This window comes from Microcaecilia unicolor, chromosome 4 (genome assembly GCF_901765095.1).
Source record: "Microcaecilia unicolor chromosome 4, aMicUni1.1, whole genome shotgun sequence".
In the NCBI taxonomy this organism is placed as follows: domain Eukaryota; kingdom Metazoa; phylum Chordata; class Amphibia; order Gymnophiona; family Siphonopidae; genus Microcaecilia; species Microcaecilia unicolor.
In genome coordinates this window covers 148,315,998-148,337,725 of record NC_044034.1, presented here as the reverse complement: position 1 = coordinate 148,337,725, position 21,728 = coordinate 148,315,998, and the positions used below count along the sequence as shown (strand labels likewise).

Sequence of the window (21,728 nt, the reverse complement as noted above, 5' to 3'; positions counted from 1 at the left end):
CCGTTTCATTTGTGTCAGAAACGGGCCTGTTTTACTAGTGGTAAAATAAAATGACAGAGTCCCCAAGTGATATGGTTGCCATGATAGTCTTCTTGAATGCACTGACCCCCTGGCCTCCACACAGCAAAGAAAACAAAAAGATACTGGGTTACCTTAAGGCTGGAAATTTTGGAACAGTCCTAGATTTCTGATCATCCCGATATGGTGCATTATGGGACTTGCTTAAAAAACTGATTTCACAGGGTATAATCAGGAACTACAAAGCCCACAGTGCTTCAAAACTTTATTGACAAGTCGATGCGTTCACATTGGCTTTCTGTCGCGGGTTGACGCTGTTGCCATGGAGACGCCGCCACGTACGGGAAGGGGAACGCCGGATGACCCCGGAAGCGCAGGAGGTCAGGGCTAGGCCTGGGGCCGCCGGGCCGGGGTGGTTCACCGGCGAAGTTAAGATGGCGCAATGCAGAGGTGAGCACGTGAGTTATTGTGGTCGTTTTCCGGTGAAATTTTCGGCGGAGGGGGAGCCGTAGGAGTTCGGAAAGGTGGTGGTCGGAAAGGGGTTCGTCAGAGCCTCTAACGCTTCTTTTCCTACCGGCTGTAGGTTCGGAGGATGCCAGCGATGATGAAGTGTCCGATCTGTCAGACTTTGGAGATCTGGAAGACGAGGAGCCCGGTGGCCACGTGCGGGCCCGGTGTTTGTTTTGTGAACGGTAGGTCGGAACTCCTATTCTTCCTAGATTTGTGTTCTGCATCTAAACTGAAATATGATTATGATCGGATCATTCCTCATTATTTGTTAACCGTTATTACAGATAATTTAACAAAGTGCACTAAATCAAATAGAGTAAAGAACAGCAATAAATGTCTGCAGCCACAGTGCACTTAGTTTTTGAACTGCTAGTAGAAATCCTGCGTGGAAATGGTATCTTGGCACTTTTCTGCTTTCTTCTTCAGCGACATAATGTGCTTAGCAAATTGCTGGAGACCTTTGTAGAACTGTCTGCTGATTACATTTCTGGAAAATAGGAATGCACAGACTGGGGTCTAAAAGTCAGTTCATCTTTTAGTCTTATAGAACCCACATACTGGGTGCGTTTGTGTGATAAGATCTGTGGACTTTTACGTGCTGATTAGTACTAAACCATACTCGTACAAGTGCCTGATTGCTGCTGCTCAGATGAATTTCACTGAATGCTGAAAAGTAAGGGCATAGTAGTGACAGCATTACACTTCAGGTATGGAACGGGAATGAATTTTCTACAAAAGGTGCGGATGAGAGAGAGATTCTGAATCTATAAGCTTTGTTTAGAGTGGAAGTTAATTTGCTTTCTTTTTTTGTCTAGGTTATTCAGTTCTGCTGAAGATACATTTGACCACTGTAAATCTGAACATGAATTTAACATCAGTAGTATTGTCCATAAACATGGTGAGTTATTCTGTAAGATGAAACTTGCATTAGTGATGGTGCTTAGAGGGACTTTAAAAATGACTTTTCAATGAAAACTGGTATTTCCTCCAGTTATGTAAGACTATTATATATAGCACTTTGTTTTGTAATTACACATTTTTGAATAATAGTTTTGTTTTGTTTGTGATTTAGAGACAGGATATGTTAATTCTTCTTCCTTGGCTGTACTTCATTCTTACGATTTGGTCCGGGAACCTACATTCCTAGAGTAGTTTCCTGATAGGTTTGAGACTGTGATTAGACAAAAATCCTGAAATGAGTTATTCTTTTTTGGGCTAAAAGTTTCAGTGGGCGACTTTAGCATTTAGCACATACTAATCATTAGCATGTGCTAAAAACGCTAGCACACCCTTAACGCTGTTGCGTAAACAGGGCCCTTAATTTTGTGTGTGTGTGAGAGAGTAGCCACTATTCAAGACAGTTGTCTCAACTTTTTAGATTGACAAGGCCAAAATACTGTTTTTAAAAATGGGAATTCAATACAGGTACATAAGTATTGCCATACTGGGACAGACCAAAGGTCCATCAAGCCCAGCATCCTGTTTCCAACAGTGGCCAATCCAGGTCACAAATACCTGGCAAGATCCCAACAAAAATACAAAACATTTTGTACTGCTTATCCCAGAAATAGTGGATTTCCCCCAAGTCCATTTAATAATGGTCTATGGACTTTTCCTTTAGGAAGCTGTCCAAACCTTTTTTTTAAACTCCGCATATCTACACACAGTCCAAGTGCTTGAAATGTCTTTATGGTTTATAATATATTTTGTGTGTTCATTTTTGGACATCATGGAGCCCTTTTACTAAAGTGCATTAATCTATTAGTGTGTGGTTTAGCACACGGCAATACCCAATGCATAAATGCTTTGTGGAACTCTTTGCCGGAGGGGGAGGTAACAGCGGTTAGCGTATATGGGTTTAAAAAAGGTTTGGACAAATTTCTGGAGGAAAAGTCCATAGTCTGCTATTGAGACAGACATGGAAAGCAACTGCTTGCCCTGGGATTTGCAGTATGGAGTGTTGCCACAATTTGGGTTTCTGCCAGGTACTTGTGACCTGGCTTGGACACTGTTTGGAAAAGGATAATGGGCTAAATGGACCATTGGTCTGACCCAGTATGGCTACTTTTATGTTCTTATGTTATTACTGTGCACTAAACATCATGTTAATAACGTTTTTTTTGCTAAGGGGCGGAGAATGAGCATGGAGAGGCTGCAGCACTTAGGGGGTCTTTACTAAGCTGTGCTAGCGTTTTTAGCATGCGCTAAACACTAGAGACAACCATATATTCCTATGGGTGTCTCTAGCATTTAACACGTACTAAAAACACTAGCATGCCTTTGTAAAAGATCCCTTTAATGTGCTGCATGACCGTTTGCTAACACACTATCAGTACAAGACCATTTACTGCCTCCTAAATAGGAAGTAATGGTTCTGTGGTGACCTGCTACCTCAGTACTGTGCGCTAAGGGAATGCGGGACCTGTATCGAAAAATTCAGGGAATGCCACCAATAGTTGCTGCATTAGTTTTGCAGTTACTGTGTGTTAATTTCCTGCATTTAGTCACAGTAATAGAAAAATATAACACACTTTAGTAAAAGGGTCCTTGTAATTTTAGTCCCAACAGTCAGGCCTTCATGTCAGTAAATGAAATACTGAACTTTTTTGGGTGAGTTATAAAGTTTGACCTATTAGAGCGCTTACATTTTGGCATAGAATGTGGGAAAAACCTTTTTAATGAATAAGGCTCTTTAGAATTATCTAATATAAAACGCACCGTGAACATTCTGAAGACAATGTTCTGAAGTCACTCAAACACTTCCTGTAGGGTTCGTGGATTCATGGTGTGAAGCCAGCCAGCCGTCTCTGCCCCGCCCTCGCGTCAAACGTCATGACGTCGAGGGCGGAAAAAAAACCAAACAAACGCATCGCACCCACGCACGGTGCGTTTTATTATATTAGATTTACCTCCGTGGTGGCGGTTCCGGCAGCGTCAGGGAAGGAGGCGGCGCTCCCGACGTCTCTAGGCTTTCCTTCACTGTGTTCCACCTTCTTCTGACGTCAAGGATGACGTCAGAAGAAGGCGGAACACAGCGAAGGGAAGGCTAGATGTCGGGAGCGCCGCCTCCTTCCCTGACGCTGCGCTGCTGGAACCGCCACGGAGGTAAATCTAATATAATAAAACGCACCGTGCACACTTTAGTAAAAGGGTCCTTGTAATTTTAGTCCCAACAGTCAGGCCTTCATGTCAGTAAATGAAATACTGAACTTTTTTGGGTGAGTTATAAAGTTTGACCTATTAGAGCACTTACATTTTGGCATAGAATGTGGGAAAAACCTTTTTAATGAATAAGGCTCTTTAGAATTATTTTTGAATAAGACAATACAGAAGATAAGAACATAAGTGTTGCCATACTGGGACAGACGGAAATAGGATACTGCACATGATGGACCTTCAAACGGTGGCCAGTCCAGATCACAAGTACCTGGCAAGATCCCAAAACAGTAAGACAGATTTTATGCTGCTTATCCTAGAAGTAAGCAGTGGATTTTCTCAAGTCCATCCTAATAATGGCTTATGGACTTTTTTCTTAGGAAATTAACAAATCTTTTTTAAACCCTGCTAAGGTAACTGCTTTTACCATATTCTCTGGCAACAAATTCTAGAGTTTAATTACACGTTGATTGACGAAACATTTTCTCCGGTTAGTTTTAGGTTTACTACTTAGTAGCTTATATCTAGTATTTTTGGAAAGAGTAAACAAGCAATTCATGTCTACACGTTCCATGCCACTCGGTATTTTATAGACCTCTGTCTTATCTCCCCTCAGTTCTCTCTTCTCCAGGCTGAAGAGCCTTAGCCGCTGTAGCCTTTCCTCATAGGGAAGTTGTCCCATCCCCTTTATCGTTTTCGTCGCCCTTCTCTGTACCTTTTCTCAGTCTGCTGTATCTTTTTTGAGATGCGGTGACCAGAATTACACACAGCATTTGTTTTTGTTTTCAATTGCTTTCCTAATAATTCCTAACATTCTATTTGCTTTCTTAGCCGCAGCTGCATACTGAGCAGAGAGTTTCACCACATCATCAACAATAACACCTAGATCCTTTTCCTGGGCAGTGACTCCTAATGTGGAACCTTGCATAATGTAACTGTAGTTTGGGTTCCTCTTTCCCACATACATCATTTTGCAGTTGCTCACGTTAAACGTTATCTGCCATTTGCAATTTTTCACAATTCTCTTGCGATTGAACAAATTTGAATAACTTTTTGTCATTTGTAAATTGAACTGATTTAGACGTGATTGATCTTTTTCTACTGTCCTTGTTCCTTTCTAATGTCCTTGTGGAGAAGTAGCCTACTGGTTAGTGCAGTGGACTTTGATCCTGGGGAACTGGGTTCAATTCCCACTGCAGCTGCTTGTGACTGTGGGCAAGTCACTTAACCCTCCATTGCCCTAGGTACAAAATAAGTACCTGTATATATGTAAACCGCTTTGAATGTAGTTGCAAAATACCACAGAAAGGCGGTATATCAAGTCCCATTTCCCTTCCCCTTTCGATCTTGAACTGTTGGGTCTTGAGAGGAACAACTCACTTGAAAAACTCTGGAGGAAATTCTCACTGTAAGAAACAGAAAAAAAAATCCCACAGAATGTTGCTGCTTATTTATTTATTTATTTGTTGCATTTGTATCCCACATTTTCCCACCTATTTGCAGGCTCAATGTGGCTTACATAGTACCGTATTGGCGATCGCCAGTTCCGGTCTAACGGTTACAAAGTGAGTAGTGGTATAATAAGGTTCGTGTGTACAAGACACAATAGTCACTTTATTTGCTTTAGCTGATGACAATAGTGTGCTCATAAATATAAAAGGACCACCACTGACCAGAAAGGTCAACTGGACATACTGTTGTTATTATTATTTTTATTATTATTTATTTAGATTTTGCTCAAACCTTTTTCAGTAGTAGCTCAAGGTGAGTTACATTCAGGTACTCTTGAATATTTCTCTGTCCCAGGAGGGCTCACAATCTAAGTTTATACCTGAGGCAATGGAGAGTTAAGTGACTTGCCCAAGATCACAAGGAGCCGCAGTGGGATTTGAACTGGCCACCTCTGGATTGCAAGACTGGTGCTCTAACTGCAAGGCCACTCCTCCACTCCTTTTTGGTCAGTGGTTGTCCTTTCAAAAGTTTATGAGCACACTACTATCACTTTATTTGCTTTAGCTGATGACAGTTTTGGATTTTTTGTATAAGATTCTGTGGGATTTTTCTGTTGGGCCTTGAAGGCCTTCACAGGGCAAGTGGAGTTAGTGTAAATACTGTCCTTTTTGAGGGCAGCCATAAGATATGCTATTTATTTTGGATACCTTTAAAGAGCTGAATGAAGCTAAGCAATTTTTGATTACCTGATCATATTTCAACATTTTCTATGTGACTATCAAGTTTAAAAAGTGCAATGATTAGAAGATGTTGAGTTTTAATTGCTCTCTGACCCTGTGTTTCAACAGGTATGAACATTTTGTATTTGTTCAAAATGTGTTAAACTGGATGGTTGTTGGGAATCCTTTTTTGGGCTGTTGCATTTTTTTTCCCTTTGCATGATTTTTTTTTTTAATTATTGAAATTTTAACCATTTATAAGTTCATGAACATATATCACAGAAAAGGAGACAGTTCTCACATAGGAAACAAAGGAAAAAAGTAGCTCCCAAAGGCAAAACTTTGGGTTTTAAAACCAAAAATATTTTCCTGCGCACTTGAGTGACTTGTGTCACATCAGGAAAAATTTGTATAGGTTGCCCATAAAACGCTTCCTTTTTAACTTTAACGTTAGAACTTTAAAGCATGATTTTTAAAATGTATTTATTTGAAATTTGCTTGCACATTTTTCAGTAGCAGCCCAAGGCGAGTTACATTCAGGTACACTGGATATTTCCCTGTCCCTGGAGGGCTCACAATCTTAAGTTTGTACCTGAGGTAGTGGAGGGTTAAGTGACTTGCCCAAGATCACAAGGAGCAGCAGTGGGATTTGAACTAGGCACCTCTGGATGTCAAGCCGGGTGCTCTAACCACTAGGCCATTCCTCCACTCTACTCCACTTTGATTTTTAACTTCCCCCCTTGAGTTTGTGGGAAACAGAGAAGCAAGACAGAGGGGTATGTTTACTAAGGTGCGTTAGCGTTTTTAACGCACCTTCAAAGTTGAGGCACGTTAAACACTAATGCGCCTATACATTTCTATGGGTGCGTCAGTGTTTAATGTGCATTAACCATTAACGTGCTTATTGTGCACCTTAGTAAACATAGGCGACCAGAGGATTGAGAGGCTGCCTGTATGAAGGAAAACTGTAGTAAAAGAGTTGTAGTGTTGACGTGGGAGGTGGATGGAGACTGGTAGGATCCTGAGCCCGGGTGGTGTGTGGAAAATGAGGCAGTCAGTTGAGGTGCAGCTCTGAGAAGGAGGGAAAGGCGACTAAGGGTTGATTTACTAAGCTGTCTCCCCCCCCCCCCCCCCCAGACACAATTGGCCCCTAAAGATGATTTTGGCAGATCTGGGAAGCAGAATTCTGTGCTGTTCTCCCTTCACCCCTCTAGTCTTCAACTTTGAGTTGGGGAGGTTAAAGAGAGCTCAATTGTAGGCTCCTAAATCTTCAGATAAGTTTATTCTGAGGCCTCATAATTTTTCCTTTTTCTTCTAGCTCTTGACTTTTATGGTTACATCAAGCTAATAAACTTCACTAGGTCTCTGGTAAGTTTACATTTGTGTTTTTGCTGTGTGTCTTGTGTCTTGCATTTAAGAAGTTTTCTGCATAGTCAAACTCATGATGTATGTATTTTAAATATGTTGATATGAGTCTCTTCTATGTGTAAAAATGTGTGTTTTTAAATTTTGCTTTCTTGCTCGGAAAGTGGGCTCTTAGATGACTAATTACACTCCGCTTTAATGCATTTTTGGCTGGAGAATAGTAATGAAGTCTGCTTCCTCCGTGGTCCACCTGCTCCTCTGTGGTATTTGCTAAGGCTGAATTCCAGCCAAAAGTGACATTCAAAGGCTTTTACTGTGCCTGAAGCACAGTATTACAATTCTGGAAATTTGATACCTGAGTCTAGGAATGCTTTGTGCGTACCACTAATTCTGTAACGTCATCTGGTCTCCAGGATTCCATGGTAGAATACTAGTGTATGTGAACATTGGCGTGGTCATGGTTAAGTGTGCCCTCTTATGCCATATCAATGACAGGTTAAGATGGCACACCTGAATATGCCAAGTGACGCGCATAATTTATAGTATTCTACTATTCCCCCAAATCCTATATATGGTGCCTTTTAAGTTGTGCGCACTCGCACAACTTAATTGATTAAGCTAATTAACACCGATAATTAGTACTTTAAAGCCAATTAACACTGCTAATTGGTTGTTATTAGAATTTATGCACAACTTTCTAGGCATATTCTGTAACACGGTGTGCGTAAATTCTAATGCACACAGTTGAAAAGGTGGCGTGGAATGGGCAGTTGTGGGTGTTTCAAAAAACTGTGCGCGCTATTATAGAATATACCTGATCTGCGCTTAACTTAGGCGCAGGTATTTAGGCCTAGTTTTAGGTGGCCTAAATGGGTGCACCTCCATTTTAGGCACAAGAACAGCTCATGAGCATATTCTATACACCACGCCTTACTTTAGCGGATTTTTCAGGCGCCATATATAGAATCTAGTCCTAACTGGCTAAAGTAACCACATAAAATTAGGACAGAAAAACAGCTGCCCTGATTTTATGTGATGTGTAAACCGGGCCCAGGTCAACTTTGGGTCAGCGGACATACTTGGACATTCAGTGCTGGGAACTACATGTGCCCATCATTGAATATCCAGGGTTAAGACAGCCCATGGCTAGGAGCAGCTTGCAAGTTGCTTACCGCAAGGGCAGGGCTGGCATTAGGGGTGGGCAAACAGGGCAGTTGGCCTGGGTCTGCATGTCACTGGGGGCCCCAAATCTGCCTGATGTTGAAAGAAGGACAATCTGCAAGCAAGCTTTGGTGCCCCCTCCCTAGCATCTGCCCTGGGCCCCATCTTGTCTACCACCGGCTCTGACCAGGGGCTGAATATTATCTCCTTAATGTTACTTTCAAATATACATTCCTTTGTGAGTGCTGAATACTGAGTTCAATCTGGAAACGTACATTACAAGGTATCACACCACAGTTTTGGAGCCCCTTTCCCTGTAGCGCTTAAAATCCTGGATATTTAATTTCATGGTTTGTCATTTATTTAATACTAGTAAAACATGCCCGTTTCTTGCGGCAATGAAACGGGCGCTAGCACGGTTTCCTTCCGGACCTCCCCCCCCCCATCCCTACTCACCCCGTCGGCGTTCGTCCGCCATTGTTGCGGACCTCGGCACCACCTTCAATCTGCTGACATTGCTCCGCCATCGACGTCATCACGTTTGACGCGAGGGCGGGGCCCCAACACAGTGTTTTCGGTGGCTTCACCACCACGAAGGCTTTGAACCGGAAGGAAGTGCCCGGAGGACCTGACAGTGACGTCAGTGTCCTCAGAACGTGAGGGTGAGTTTTATTATATAGGATGTTTATTTGTATCCCACATTTTCCCACCTATTTGCAGGCTCAATGTGGCTTACATTATTCGCCATTTCCGGGATGAGAAATACAAAGTGGTATTGCATTAAAGTTCATAGTGACAGAGTAAATTAAGCAGTCAAGTATATAGAATTCATTTCCGGTATGAAAAATAAAGTGGTATTGTGTTAAAGTTCGCTTGTGACAAGTAAATGAAGCAGTCAAGTATAGAGAGTTCGGTTTTGCCAAGTTCTGGCATAAGTTTCGTTGTCTGGGTTTTAGGATGGATCATTGTGGTATGCCTTATTGAACAGGTTGGTTTTTAGTGATTTTCGGAAGTTTGTTAGGCCGTGCATTGTTTTTATGGCGTATGGTAGTGCATTCCATAGTTGCGTGCTTATGTAGGAAAAGCTGGATGCATATGTTGATTTATATTTAGTCCTTTGCAGCTGGGGTAGTGGAGATTAAGGAATGTGCATGCTGACCTTTTTGTGTTCCTGGTTGGTAAGTCTATGAGGTCTTACATGAGACCGGGGCCTCGCTGTGAATGATTTATGAACCAGGGTGCAGATTTTGAATGCAATACGTTCTTTAAGTGGGAGCCAGTGTAGTTTTTCTCTTAGGGGTTTGGCGCTTTCATATTTCGTTTTTCCAAATATGAGTCTGGCTGCTGTGTTTTGGGCAATTTGGAGTTTCTTAATGATTTGTTCTTTGCATCCGGCATAGATTGCATTGCAGTAATCTAGGTGGCTTAGCACCATTGATTGTACCAGGCTGCGGAATATTTCCCTCGGGAAGAAAGGCTTTACTCTTTTGAGTTTCCACATTGAGTGGAACATTTTCTTTGTTGTATTTTTCGCATGGCTTTCTAGTGTGAGATTTCGGTCAATTGTAACTCTGAGAGTTTTCAGGCTATCTGAAACAGGAAGAGTGTAGTCTGGAGTGTTTATAGTGGTGGGTTTGTTCGTGTTATATTGTGATGCGAGGATGAGACATTGTGTTTTTTCTGCGTTAAGTTTTAATTGAAATGCATCCGCCCATGAATTCATGATTTGGAGGCTGTTTGATTTCATTTGTGATTTTTGTTAGATCATGTTTGATGTAAGGATTAAGGCCTTGGTTGGATAGTGATTTGGCTAGAGGTGTCATCATTAGGTTGAAAAAGGTCGGTGAAAGCGCTGATCCTTGGGGTACTCCGCATTCTGGTTTCCATGGTGATGATGTATTTTAATTTGATATCACTTGGTATTTTCTTGTGGTTAGGAAGCCTTTGATCCAACTAAGTACGCTTCCTCCAATCCTGAAGTATTCTAGGATGTTTAATAGTATTTTATGGTTTACCATGTCGAACGCGCTAGACATGTTGAATTGTAGGAGAAGAACACTATTGCCAATTGCAATTGCTTGTTTGAATTTGGTTAAGAGAGTGATTAGTACCGTTTCGGTGCTGTGGTTGGATCGAAATCCTGGTTGTGATTCATGTAGTATTGTTATTCTGTAGGAGATTGTGCTTTGGTTATTAGTGGGTTTTATTGTAATCATATATTGTAAAGCTGATTAGATATAGTAACGCTCTTGATTGAAATTCATCTTGTGCTGGCTTGCTAGTTAGGTGGAGTAGAAGCAGCAAATTAAAATGAATTAAATTTGTCGGTAAGGCCTGCTGTTCAGTAAGATTCAGCAGCTGCCACCTGTGCCTGTTGCAGCCTGTGCATGGTGTGATTAACAATTTTATTTCTAGATTCTAGGCCTTCCTTAGCTCCGTTTCAGTATCTATATCCTCACCATGCCGTTTTGCTGTGTTTTTCGGCAGATTTATTTACTTTCTGTATCTTCCTTTTCTTGAACTTCTGTACTTGCAGTCAGGGCTGCCGAAAGAAAAAGCTGGGCCCGGGGCAAACAAACTCTTCAGGGACCCCCCCCCCCCCCCCCTGATGCCAACACCGCCCCTCCCCCGCAGCAGCGAATGAGAGGGCGCTTTGCCGGCTACAGGTTCTTCTTCCTGCCATATCCCACCTCCTGTGAAGTAACTTCCTGTTTCTGCATAGACACGCGAAGCAAGAAGAAAGGCCTGTGATCTTAACCCTCCCTGCCTCCCCCCCCCCCCCCCCAACAGCTCTGCTTGTAGTGTGTGCAAAAAGATTCAGTAAGAAGGAGGCAAAGTGTTATGCCATTAAGCCTAAATCAAATTTCCTTTGCATTTGTTTTGTGTAGAAATGTACCGCTGAGTATTTGAATTCTCTCGCTACCCCAGTTCCTTGGGAGAAGGAAGAATACTTGAAGCCAGTCTGTGGCGACGATATTTTACTTCAGTTTGGTAAGATTTTACAGGAATAGTCAAATTACAGCTCAGGATAGTGTTCTGCTCAGGAAAGATTATTCTTAATTTGTCCTTGAGATAAAAATAATGAATAATTAATTTACCAGATGGAAATCTTTGGCTACATCAGGGGCTTTCTGGATTTATAAGCCCCAAATTGACCAGTGAACCTGGCTAGTTCATGCACGATCCAAAGTGTGGGACAGAAGAGACCTTAGGAATTCTTTGCACAAGAGCAAAGTGTGAGAGAGACATTACTAGAGATGGCCATGAAAACACAGTGGCAAACTTTCTTCATTGTGTATTTATTGGAAATAAATCCTAATATTTCTTTATGATGTCATGCAGAATTCACAGTGCTTCTGGTCTATAACATTTAACCAAGTGTCCTGTTTCCAACAGTGGCCAATCCAGGCCACAAGTACCTGGCAGAATGCAAAGAAGTAGCAAGTTAATATGCCATTTACCCCCAGAGATAAGCAGTGGCTTTCCCCAGGTTTCTCTTAGTAGTGGTTTATAGGCTTTTCCTCCAGGAACTCTGTCCAAACTTTCTTTAAACCCAGCCATGCTAACTGCTTTTACCACATCCAGTAATAAGTTCTAGAGCTTAACCATACGCTTAGTGAAAAAAAATATTTTCTCCTATTTGTCTTAAATGTATTACTGTGTAACTTCTTGGAGTGTCTCCTAGTTTTTGTACTTTTTGAAACAGTAAACAATTAGTTGTTTTTACTTGTTCTACTCAGGGTTTTATAGACCTCTGTCATGTCTGCCCCATCCCCCTCCATCCATCTCTTCTCCAAGTTAAAGAACCCTAATCATATGAGCAGAGGATAAAGGATTAGGGTTCTTTAGCTTGGAGAGATGTTCTCCTTAATCATTTTAGTTGCTGTTCCTCTGCATTTTTCCAATTCCACTATGTATTTTTTGAGATACAACAGCAAGAATTGCATAGAAAACTGAAGATGCAGATGCATCATGGAATGACAGACATGTTATGATATTCTTTGCTTAATTTTATGTTCCTTTCCTAATAATTCCTAACATTTTGTTTGCTTTTTTAATTGCCACCATTCACTGAGCAGAAGATTTAAAACCTATTGTCCACAATGACTCCTAGATCCTTTTCCTTGGTGGTTATTTCTAATGTGGAACCTAGCATCATGTAGCTATAATTTAGGTTTCTTTTTTTCCAATGTGCATCACTTTGCACTTGTCTATTTTAAATTTCACCTGCCATTTGGATGCCAAGTCTTCCAACCTTCCTAGTTCCTCCTCTCATTCTGCATACAGTTTTAACAGCTTTGATTTTTTCTTTGTGTAATCTCAGATTTGTTCACTTCACTCAAAGTTTCTATTTCCAGAGCCTTGATAAATGTTAAAAAGCAGTGGTCATAGTGCAGATCCATATGGCACTCTACCATTCCTCTTTCTCTATTGAGATAATTACCCTTATGGTTTTTTCCTCTCTAAGTGCCCATTGTACTCATGGATGATCTAATATTCGAACTGGCTCCCTTTCAGGCTTTCTAATGTACCTGAAAAAGTTTTTACTATGTCCCCCCCCCCCCCCCCCCCCCCCCCCCCCCCCCCGCGCATAGCAAGCTTCTTTACAAATTATCCTTTAGCCTTCCTCATCAGTGCTTTGCAACTAACTTGCCAATGCTTATGCTGCTTCCTGTTTTCTTCATTTGGATAATATTTTTCAGTTTTTTGAAAGATGTTCATTTGCCTCTGTCACTTCCTCTTTTAATTATGCAGCTTTTTTTTTTAACATGCTGTATACGTTTGGTCTGGGCTTCCAATATGATGATGATGTTTTAATGTCCATGCCTGATTTTAAACTCTTCACCTTTGTAGCTGCTTCGTTCAGCTTTTTTTTTTTTTTTTATTACATTTCCCTCATTTTATCATAGTTGGCGTTATGAAAGTGAAATGTTGATGCAGTAGAGTTCCTTAATATCTTCACTTCCATTATTAACCCAAATTTGATCATGTTATAATCACTGTTGCCAAGCAGACCCAACACCATTACTTCTCGCACCAAGTCCTGCATTCCGTTACGGACTAGATCTAAAATAGTGCCCCTTTTGTTGGTTCCTGAACCAGCTACTCCATGAAGCAGTTATTAATTTCATCTAGGAACTTTAACTCCCTAGCATACTAAGGACCCTGTTTACTAAGCTGCGTTAGTGTTTTTAACACACGTTAACCGTGTACGCGTCTACAATATCCTTATAGGCGCCTATGTTAACAATGCTAACGCGCCTTAGTAAACAGGGCCCCAAATTAGTTAGCTTTCTTAATTTTTGTTAACATTTTATCATATCATCTCTGTTCGTTCTGATTATGCGAACGGTAATATAGCCCCACCAGTTTTGTTTTTCTCTTCACACATGCGATTTTCTATCGGTAGAGATTCTGTGTTGCAATCTGTTTCCTGCAGATATTTTATTGTGTTTGATTCAATTCCTTCTCTAACGTATTGCACCACTTTCCTCCAATTTAATACTCCCTATCTTTGTGATATAATTTGTGCCCTGGTATCAACGTCCCTTATGGTTACCTTCCTTCCACCAGGTCTCTTCATTTAGGGCCCTGTTTACTAAGCAGCATTATAGGCGCGCTAGTGTCTTTAACGCGCGTTAACTGTGTATGCGCCTACAATATTCCTATAGGCGCCTACACGGTTAGCGCGCGCTAATTGTACGAGCGTTAAAAATGCTAACACACCTTAGTAAACAGGGCTCTTAGTGTTGTATACTCTCCTTTTTTTTTTTCTTTCTTTTTTTAAGGCTTCTGGCAATTGTTTGTAGACATTTCAAAGTACGTTTTTTGTTTTTAACTGCAACCTGCTTAGCACTTGGCAGGGATTGTTTGCAACCTTTACTCTGGTCTTCCCTTATGGGTACCTGGCTTACTTTTGCCTTCGTTTTTTTGATAGTATCTTTCAAAGATACCTCACTCTGAACCATGTGCTCGTGAATGACTATTGGCTTTCCCCCAGGTTCTAGTTTAAAACCTGCTCTATCTCTATCTTGGTGATTAACGTTTTGGTAATTAACTTTTGATTTTAATTCATAGGGCCTTATTCAGTAAAACGTTTTTCTCTAGCTTTTTTACATCTTTACGCTTTGTTCAGGTGAGTGTGCTTTTTTTTTTTTTTTGACCATATGCATCTAGTTGATTTATTGCAACAGACTTCTTGGTGGTCTACCTGAACGGTGATAGTGAAGCTGTTGCAAAATACAGCTGCCTCACTCTGGGCAAGTCACTTAACCCTCCATTGCCTGCCGCATTGAGCCTGCCATGAGTGGGAAAGCGTGGGGTACAAATGTAACAAAAATAAATAAATAAATAAAAGGAAGTTGGAGCATTTGACCCTTCTTTTAGTATTCTTGCATGGTTGCCTGTTCGTTGGTGGACAGTTTAAAGTTCTTTGCTTATTGCACTTGAAAGTCCAGCTGATCTGAAGAATCTGTTGATTTCTTATGTATCCTCTAGGACCCTGCAGTCTATTCAGTTCTGCAGGTTTCACCTTGTGGGTGCAGCATAAGTGGCCTCAAGCTTGTGGAATTCCATTACTCTTGACCTTAAGTTAGAACAGAATTACTTGACCTATCCAAACCGTTTGAAGGCTTGGCTTTTAGTGCAAGCATTTGGTACCGTATCCTGAGCCTTTCTTTGTATGGGAGGGTATTGTTGAGATTGAGTGAATGAGTGGGTTGTATATGGGCTTTTTTGGGGGATCTTAATATATCAGAGCTTTGGATGGTAGGGTGCTGAGGGTAGAATTGTTTTGTCCCGTTTCATACTCTGAACTTGAACTGTGGTGTGTAGTCAAATGCTATAAATATAAATTTATAAACACATTGGAAAATGTCCTTTTAAAATAAGACAAGTGGCATCCTGCTTCATACACAAGGCTTAAGTTTGGCAGTATTTCGTTGCAACTTGAATGCTGTCTATATTGATTTTGTTCTTAAATTATGGGATAATTCTTTTTATCTGAGCTGGAGAAGTGAGTTTACTTACTATAAGTCAACTAACTCTGTTCTACTTTGCTGCTGCTTTTTTCATATTGTTTGGATTATAGAATCCTGCTTCGTGTTTTGCTTGGGAAATGGTAGATTTTAATTGTGAAGATTTTACCGGGTGGCGCAGTGATGCTTGACCTTGGTTACTCAACAAATCTCTTTGAGTATTGAGCAGAGAAGCAAGGAAGCAATCTGATTTTTCTCCCCCTTCCCTCAGTTTATGGGGGAGGGCAATTTTTAATCTTCCTGTTGATTTATAAAGGGAAACTCCGAGTGGACCAGTACCAGGGGAGTGAGCATCAAATCCCTGTGTGTACTGCTCCATTTCACCCTATTTTCAGCACTGATAAAGGGGAGAAAGCAGTTTTTTTTTTTTTCTCAAGCGTTTTTCCTCTGAGTAACAGAAGTTCTTTTGAAAATTGCCAAAGTCAGAAGGAGGCAAGTTTATGGGTTTCGTTTATTATGTATATGTTTATCAGATAAGTACTGTTGTTGCCTGGCAGGGCGGTAAGCGGGATATTGTTTATATTGAACGTTGGTCTTGGTTCTTATATTTTGTAAATCCTATCTGGTAAGGTAAATTGTAGCATCTTGTCTGGCATTAATAAAGATTAAAAAAAAAAAAAAGAAAATTGCCATCATAAACTTAATTTAAGCTCAGTGTAGTAGGAAAATATTTTGGTTTCTAAGCCCAAGTTTTAGGCATATTGAGGTACAATATCTGTGCCTACTTTGGTTTCACATATGAATGTATGTTCCTATTATTGGAGGATTCTTCGTGCACTGAGAACATTGGCGCGTTCCCATACTAAACACTGGGCTGTATGAACCAGGACAAGAAATCCTATTTAAAATAATTAACTAGAAGTGGCAAATAATTAAAAAAGCTTAGCTTCCATTAAATAGATTCAGAGATTTCCATTAAATATTTCATGCATCCTATTAAAGAGCCTCTCATTCCAATTAAATAACCCTATTGATATGCAAATTGTAATTAATACAGGTCCTAATGAATGTTAAAACAGCAGCTTTGGGGGTTATTAGGCTATTTAACCATCATTCTGAGTAGAAGAGGAACAAACAGATTTCATGTTGCCATCTCCTTGTTTGAGACTGATAAAGCCCTGGGAAGAGTTTTTTGCTTGGAGGATAGAGGTTATTCGCTGGCTCCATTCCTGGTCTGTTACATGAATGAACTTTTGGTCTGATTTTCTTGAACAGCAGAAATATAAGATTTTTGCATTGAGTGGAACTGACTCAGCCACTGGATAGGTCCTTTGGATGGTAATGGCCACTGGAGTGACAAAGCACTTCATTCCTAGGTAGCTTTACAAAATGACATACTGTGTGGTTATATTTAAACCAGCATAAAATTAAACATAATTTAATGTAAGCTTATAGTCTTCCTTTTCATTTTGATGGAATGCACAAGGCAGATTATGTTACATTGTTGCTGTTGCTGTCATTTAATTTGCCTGTACCCAAGTTTATCTCACTGTTTTAATTCTGTATTACACCGACTTTTGGCTAGGCTGTCATGGAGACTAGGATTATATCAATTTTATTGCAGTAGCACTTTATTCCAACCAGACAGTGGGGGTCAATCCCATTGGTGGTTTCACTTTTTGTTCCTCTTGGAGCTCGTAAATGTTGGTGGAACAGCAGCATGCCAGTGAAGGTGTGTACTAAAGGGACGTGACCCTTTGTGGGTGCCAAATTACTTCACATTTAGTTGGCTTTATTTTATTTTGTTTTTGCTTTTAGAACTGAATTGTGTTTTGATTCTGCTGTAGCCTATTTTAAACACTCAATTCCAACTATCAGTAGTCAAAAATGTGTGTTGGCTTGTGTATTAGAAGATCTAGAGGTCTGTCTGTGTTATGTTCTGTAGCTTTAAGTCAAGTAGTGCTTGTGCAGTCTTGTTTGGATTATTTAAATCTCCATGTTTATCGTTTATTGAACTTGCTATACCGCTTTCATTGCAAACAAATTAAAGCGGTTTACAATAAAAACATAATAAGAAATGTAAAAGAGTGCCAATTTTGGATAGGAAAGAATAGACTAGCTAAACCAGTCAACCCTAGCTCAGTCATACAAGAAATGGAACAACACTCATTGCTGAAAACCAACCCCAACTGCTCGTTGAAGAATTGATCCAGACTTATTACACTATTTCATGAGGGACCCTTCTTTGGCTTTGAAGAGGTTTCTGAAACTTGATTTCCTGCAGCTGATTATTTTTGCTTGAATGAACTGTGTTCCGTTGAGTTCTAAAGTCAGTTCTGCAGTAGCATAGCTACGGGTGGGCCTGGGCTCAGGCCCACCTAGCGGCAACACCCCACATCATCATCTCTCTGGCATCCCAGCATCTGCCCGCCTGTCACTGAATCCCATTCCTCCCTGATGATCCTTGCAGGTGTCCCCAGCACCTGCAGTGATTCATTATTGCTGCATGTGCCAGCCCTACAGGCTTCCATCGGCTGGGTCCTGCCCTTGCTTTCATCATTTCCTGTCTGGTAGGACCCGGCCGATGGAAGCCTGCAGAGCTGGCACAAGCAGCAATAATTGAATCACTGCAGGTGTTGGGGATGCCTGTAAAGTACACTAGGGAGGGGCGGGGTTAAGCGTTGGGCGGTCAGATGCCGGGACGCCGCAGAGGAGGACAGATGTTGATGTGGGGTAGGTGAAAAAAAATCTATAATTTCTTCTATATCTCGGGGAGGGGGATATGGAGTTCCATGCTGTAGAAGGGGCCCATCCAAAATACTGGGTCTGGCTATGCAACTGCTATTCTGCTATGTGTTGGAGGGGGAAAGAGGGTGGAGTTTAGGTTAATAGTTAGTCTGCCCTTAGGTTTACACTGTTTGGTAATCCTAATTGGTGTTTTGCAGTACAAGAACTTGTTTGTTTGGTTTATATTCCACCCCATAGGACGTGGAATGCTAACTGTCTCTGTTTGTTTGGTTTATATTCCACCCCATAGGACGTGGAATGCTAACTGTCTCTGCCATATGATCTAACATCGATGCTTATAATGCGAGATTTTAATTTACACTTTTGATGATCTGAATATTACTGGGTTAGCATTTGATTTTCAAAGCTTAATGGTTGCTCTGTGAATTCACCAATTTGATATATTGTCCTAATCATACATGTGGTCTTATTGATCTCCTTTTCTTCCAGAAAATTCAAGGATTGTAGAACTTAGTAATATTCATCATTTTTAAATTGTCTGATTATTATGAGATTCAGTTTACATTCCTGTATTCAGTTGGAGAACAGGAGATAGTTGAACCTGCAATGGGTGACTCTGATGTGTGAGCATTTTGCTGTGCCTGGTTTCCTGGCAGTTGCTCCACTTAAGGCTAAGGATCCTGATGCTCTGCTGGACATATGGGATAATGAAATTCATAAATTTTCTGGAGTTCTGCCACTACCTGTTAAAAATCAGGAGCTCGTACGTTCCCCTCCCCACCTTACTACCTAGGGCCCTGGGCACATCCGCTTTATCTAGCACGGCTTAGTTCTGGCTGTCATGTTTTTCCAGTGTGGCTGCCGTTTCAGAAATAGACAATTAAGGCTATGTCTGATCCTTCGGGAGTTCCAGACCTTGAACTATCTTTTGAATACTTTGGAATACTTTTGATTTACCTGCCACTGCTGAAATTCTTTTTGCTGTCCAAAAGATCAGTTCAGTGACTTTAGATTTGATATTGACCTTTTTATTGGTAGCTCAGAGTAAGTTATAAACAGTAGGTATTTCCCTAACTTTGTACCCAAGGCAATGGATTGTGAAATGACTTCCCAAGCTCAGTGGGAGAAAAGAGATTTGAACCCTGGGTTCTCTGATTCTCAATATGCTGCTCTTACTCCTTCTTTTTAGTGTACCTAATGCTGGGAATGTAAAACATCTTGAAAACATTAGAAAGTTGTTTTTAAGAGAGGTGATTTTTTATACTGCCTTTGGAGACTGCTGTTCTGTTCCCTTTCGCATATCTGCAGAAAGATGAACTGCAGATATGCAGAAAACAGAGGAGGCAGGGTCACAAACCAGCTCTGGCTGACTCACCCTACAGAAAGCAAAGGGAGAAAAGGAGAACTGAACCGAGATTTGAAAAGCTTTACCGTTTCAAAAACATTAATATTTCTTATATATTTTTTTTTTAATGAAGACGCCAGTGCTTACATGGAACATCTGATCCAGTTTAAAAAAAACAAAACGTAATGCTATTTCGTATTGGCCCCGTTAGAGGCAAAGAATATATGCGGGAATTTTTTATGACGACATAGGTATTCAGATCTGGGCAACAAATGGGTCTCTTGTACTAGGACCACCTCCGCGCGTAGACATAGCATTTCCCTAAACAGGAGCTGTCGCTTTCTGGGGATATTCAGGCCTCTGGCATTAAGCAGCAGGAGCTTAAGATCTAGCATTCTTCATCTAAATATATCTCTATATAATACATTGATTCTTTATCTAATTCCACCCTCTATCCTGGTCCCAGACTGTTGTGTTTCCTCTTCAGCTCTCACCCAACTCTCTTTCCTCCTCCATCTTGTATTACCCTCCCTCCCCTCTTCCCTCCCACCCCCCTGCCTATTAAAGCTGCCCCTGTGTATCACGAAGGGCATCAAGGGAAGAAGTGTTGGTTAAATGTACACTTTACTGTGTCATCACAGGTTCACATAAATGCTGTTGATTAATGCCCCATACCCTCTCTTTTTTGGGCCCCATATCTTGATAATACAACAGTATAACAGTTTAACAGTTCAACTATACAACAAAGCCACTAACGGACATGAAATGCAACCTCTCAATATACTTCACCCTAATTCTCAGCAGGGTCAGACGTGTCTTTTGCTGTTTCACCAAACATTGGTCCAAAGGGTTTCTCCCCTGTTGTCTCCATTCATCTGTCAATCCTCGGCAAGGCAAAGTTCCCTTTTCATGACACTTTGGTGGTCGACTGCTGGCGTTGCAGGCGCTTCTGGCCTTTGCCCACTCGCTGCCATTTTGGTGGTAGTACCCATGATGGACCACGTTTTGCCGCCTCCACTGAAGAGGACGCCTCCGCCGTGTCTTCTACTGGCAAGATCTCGCTCGCTTCTGCGAGTTTTCGGATTTGTTGCATTTTTCCCTCCTTGTAGAAGACCAGTGCAAAAGGATGTCTCCATTTATACCGGATTCCCAATTCTTGAAGTCATCTGGTCACAGGCTTCAGGTCTGCCCTTCGCTTTAATGTAGTTGCAGCTAGATCTTGGTATATTTCCACTGCATACGAGTCCCATTTAAAGTTTGGGGTCTGCCGTGCCGCTTTTGCCACTTGTTCCTTCAGTTTGTAATCCCGAAAGCAGACAATTATATCTTTAGGTAAATTCGCTCGCGGGGACCCTAGCGCTCGATGGGCCCTTTCCAGGAGAATCGACGCCGGTTCCATTGTAGTGCCCCCCGTTGCCAACAGGTCATTCACCAGACTCTGTATAGTGTCCTCGCAGTCCAGATATGCAGGGGAATCCGGTAATCCTCGAAAGCGCAGATTACTTCTGCGGCTGCGGTTCTCAAGGTCCTCCAGTTTGTCCAGAATTTGCTGCTGCGTCCGCTGGCTCTCAATAGTTCGCTGCTCTAAAGTCTCTATCGACTCAGAATGGGCAACTAATCGGGTCTCTGCTTCCTCAATCCTGGTGCCAAGCTCCCTTATTTCGCCCTTCAGTTCAGCCCCCATATTGACTAATTCACTCCGCATGGCTTTAAGATCAGACCTTATTTCTTGTAGCCATTTCTGCCACTCAGGTCCCATCTCCTCTTCTGTCCCCTCTCGATCTGCACCTGACTCAGGGTCTTTTCCAGGTAGCTGCTCGGTGCGGGGTACATCCATCGCTTGTTCTGGGCGATTTTGTTGCGCGGTCGCCATTTTGTTTTTCCCTCGCAGTGTCGACGAGTAAGCAAAGCGGGAGAGATCGATCTTCTCCAACTCTCCCTGCATTCGACTCTCACGCTCTCTTCGTCGCCCGCACCTTCGCTCTTAATGGGCCGCTACTCCGTTCGCAAATCGGGCTTTTTATCGTCTTTTTCCCATGAGTGACATGGAGCTCCGTTTTCAGGCAACCATGTCACTCGGTGACGTCACTTCCTCTCAAAAACGTAATGCTATTTCTATAAAAAGTAAAAGTAGTGCTGGACAGTGTAAACACTAGGAATAAGGTTTCAGCTAAACTTGGTGGCTCCTTTACTTGAATAGTTTTAGATCATGAGCACGCTACCAGAACCCTTATCCACATTCTTATTACCTCTCACTTGCACTACTGCAACTTGCTT

General features: G+C 41.5%; 1 protein-coding gene across 1 annotated transcript in view; it reads left to right on the top strand.

Annotated features, from left to right (window-relative positions):
• The first annotated feature begins 384 nt into the window (after positions 1-384).
• The window catches only part of PRMT3 (protein arginine methyltransferase 3), a 225,625-nt gene continuing 204,281 nt past the window's right edge, over positions 385-21,728 (top strand). Inside the window, exons 1-5 of the mRNA XM_030200711.1 lie at positions 385-468; positions 602-710; positions 1,344-1,426; positions 7,174-7,223; positions 11,270-11,372. Coding sequence (XP_030056571.1) covers positions 453-468; positions 602-710; positions 1,344-1,426; positions 7,174-7,223; positions 11,270-11,372 — 361 coding nt within the window. The 5' untranslated portion in view covers positions 385-452. The remainder of the gene's footprint in view (positions 469-601; positions 711-1,343; positions 1,427-7,173; positions 7,224-11,269; positions 11,373-21,728) is intronic.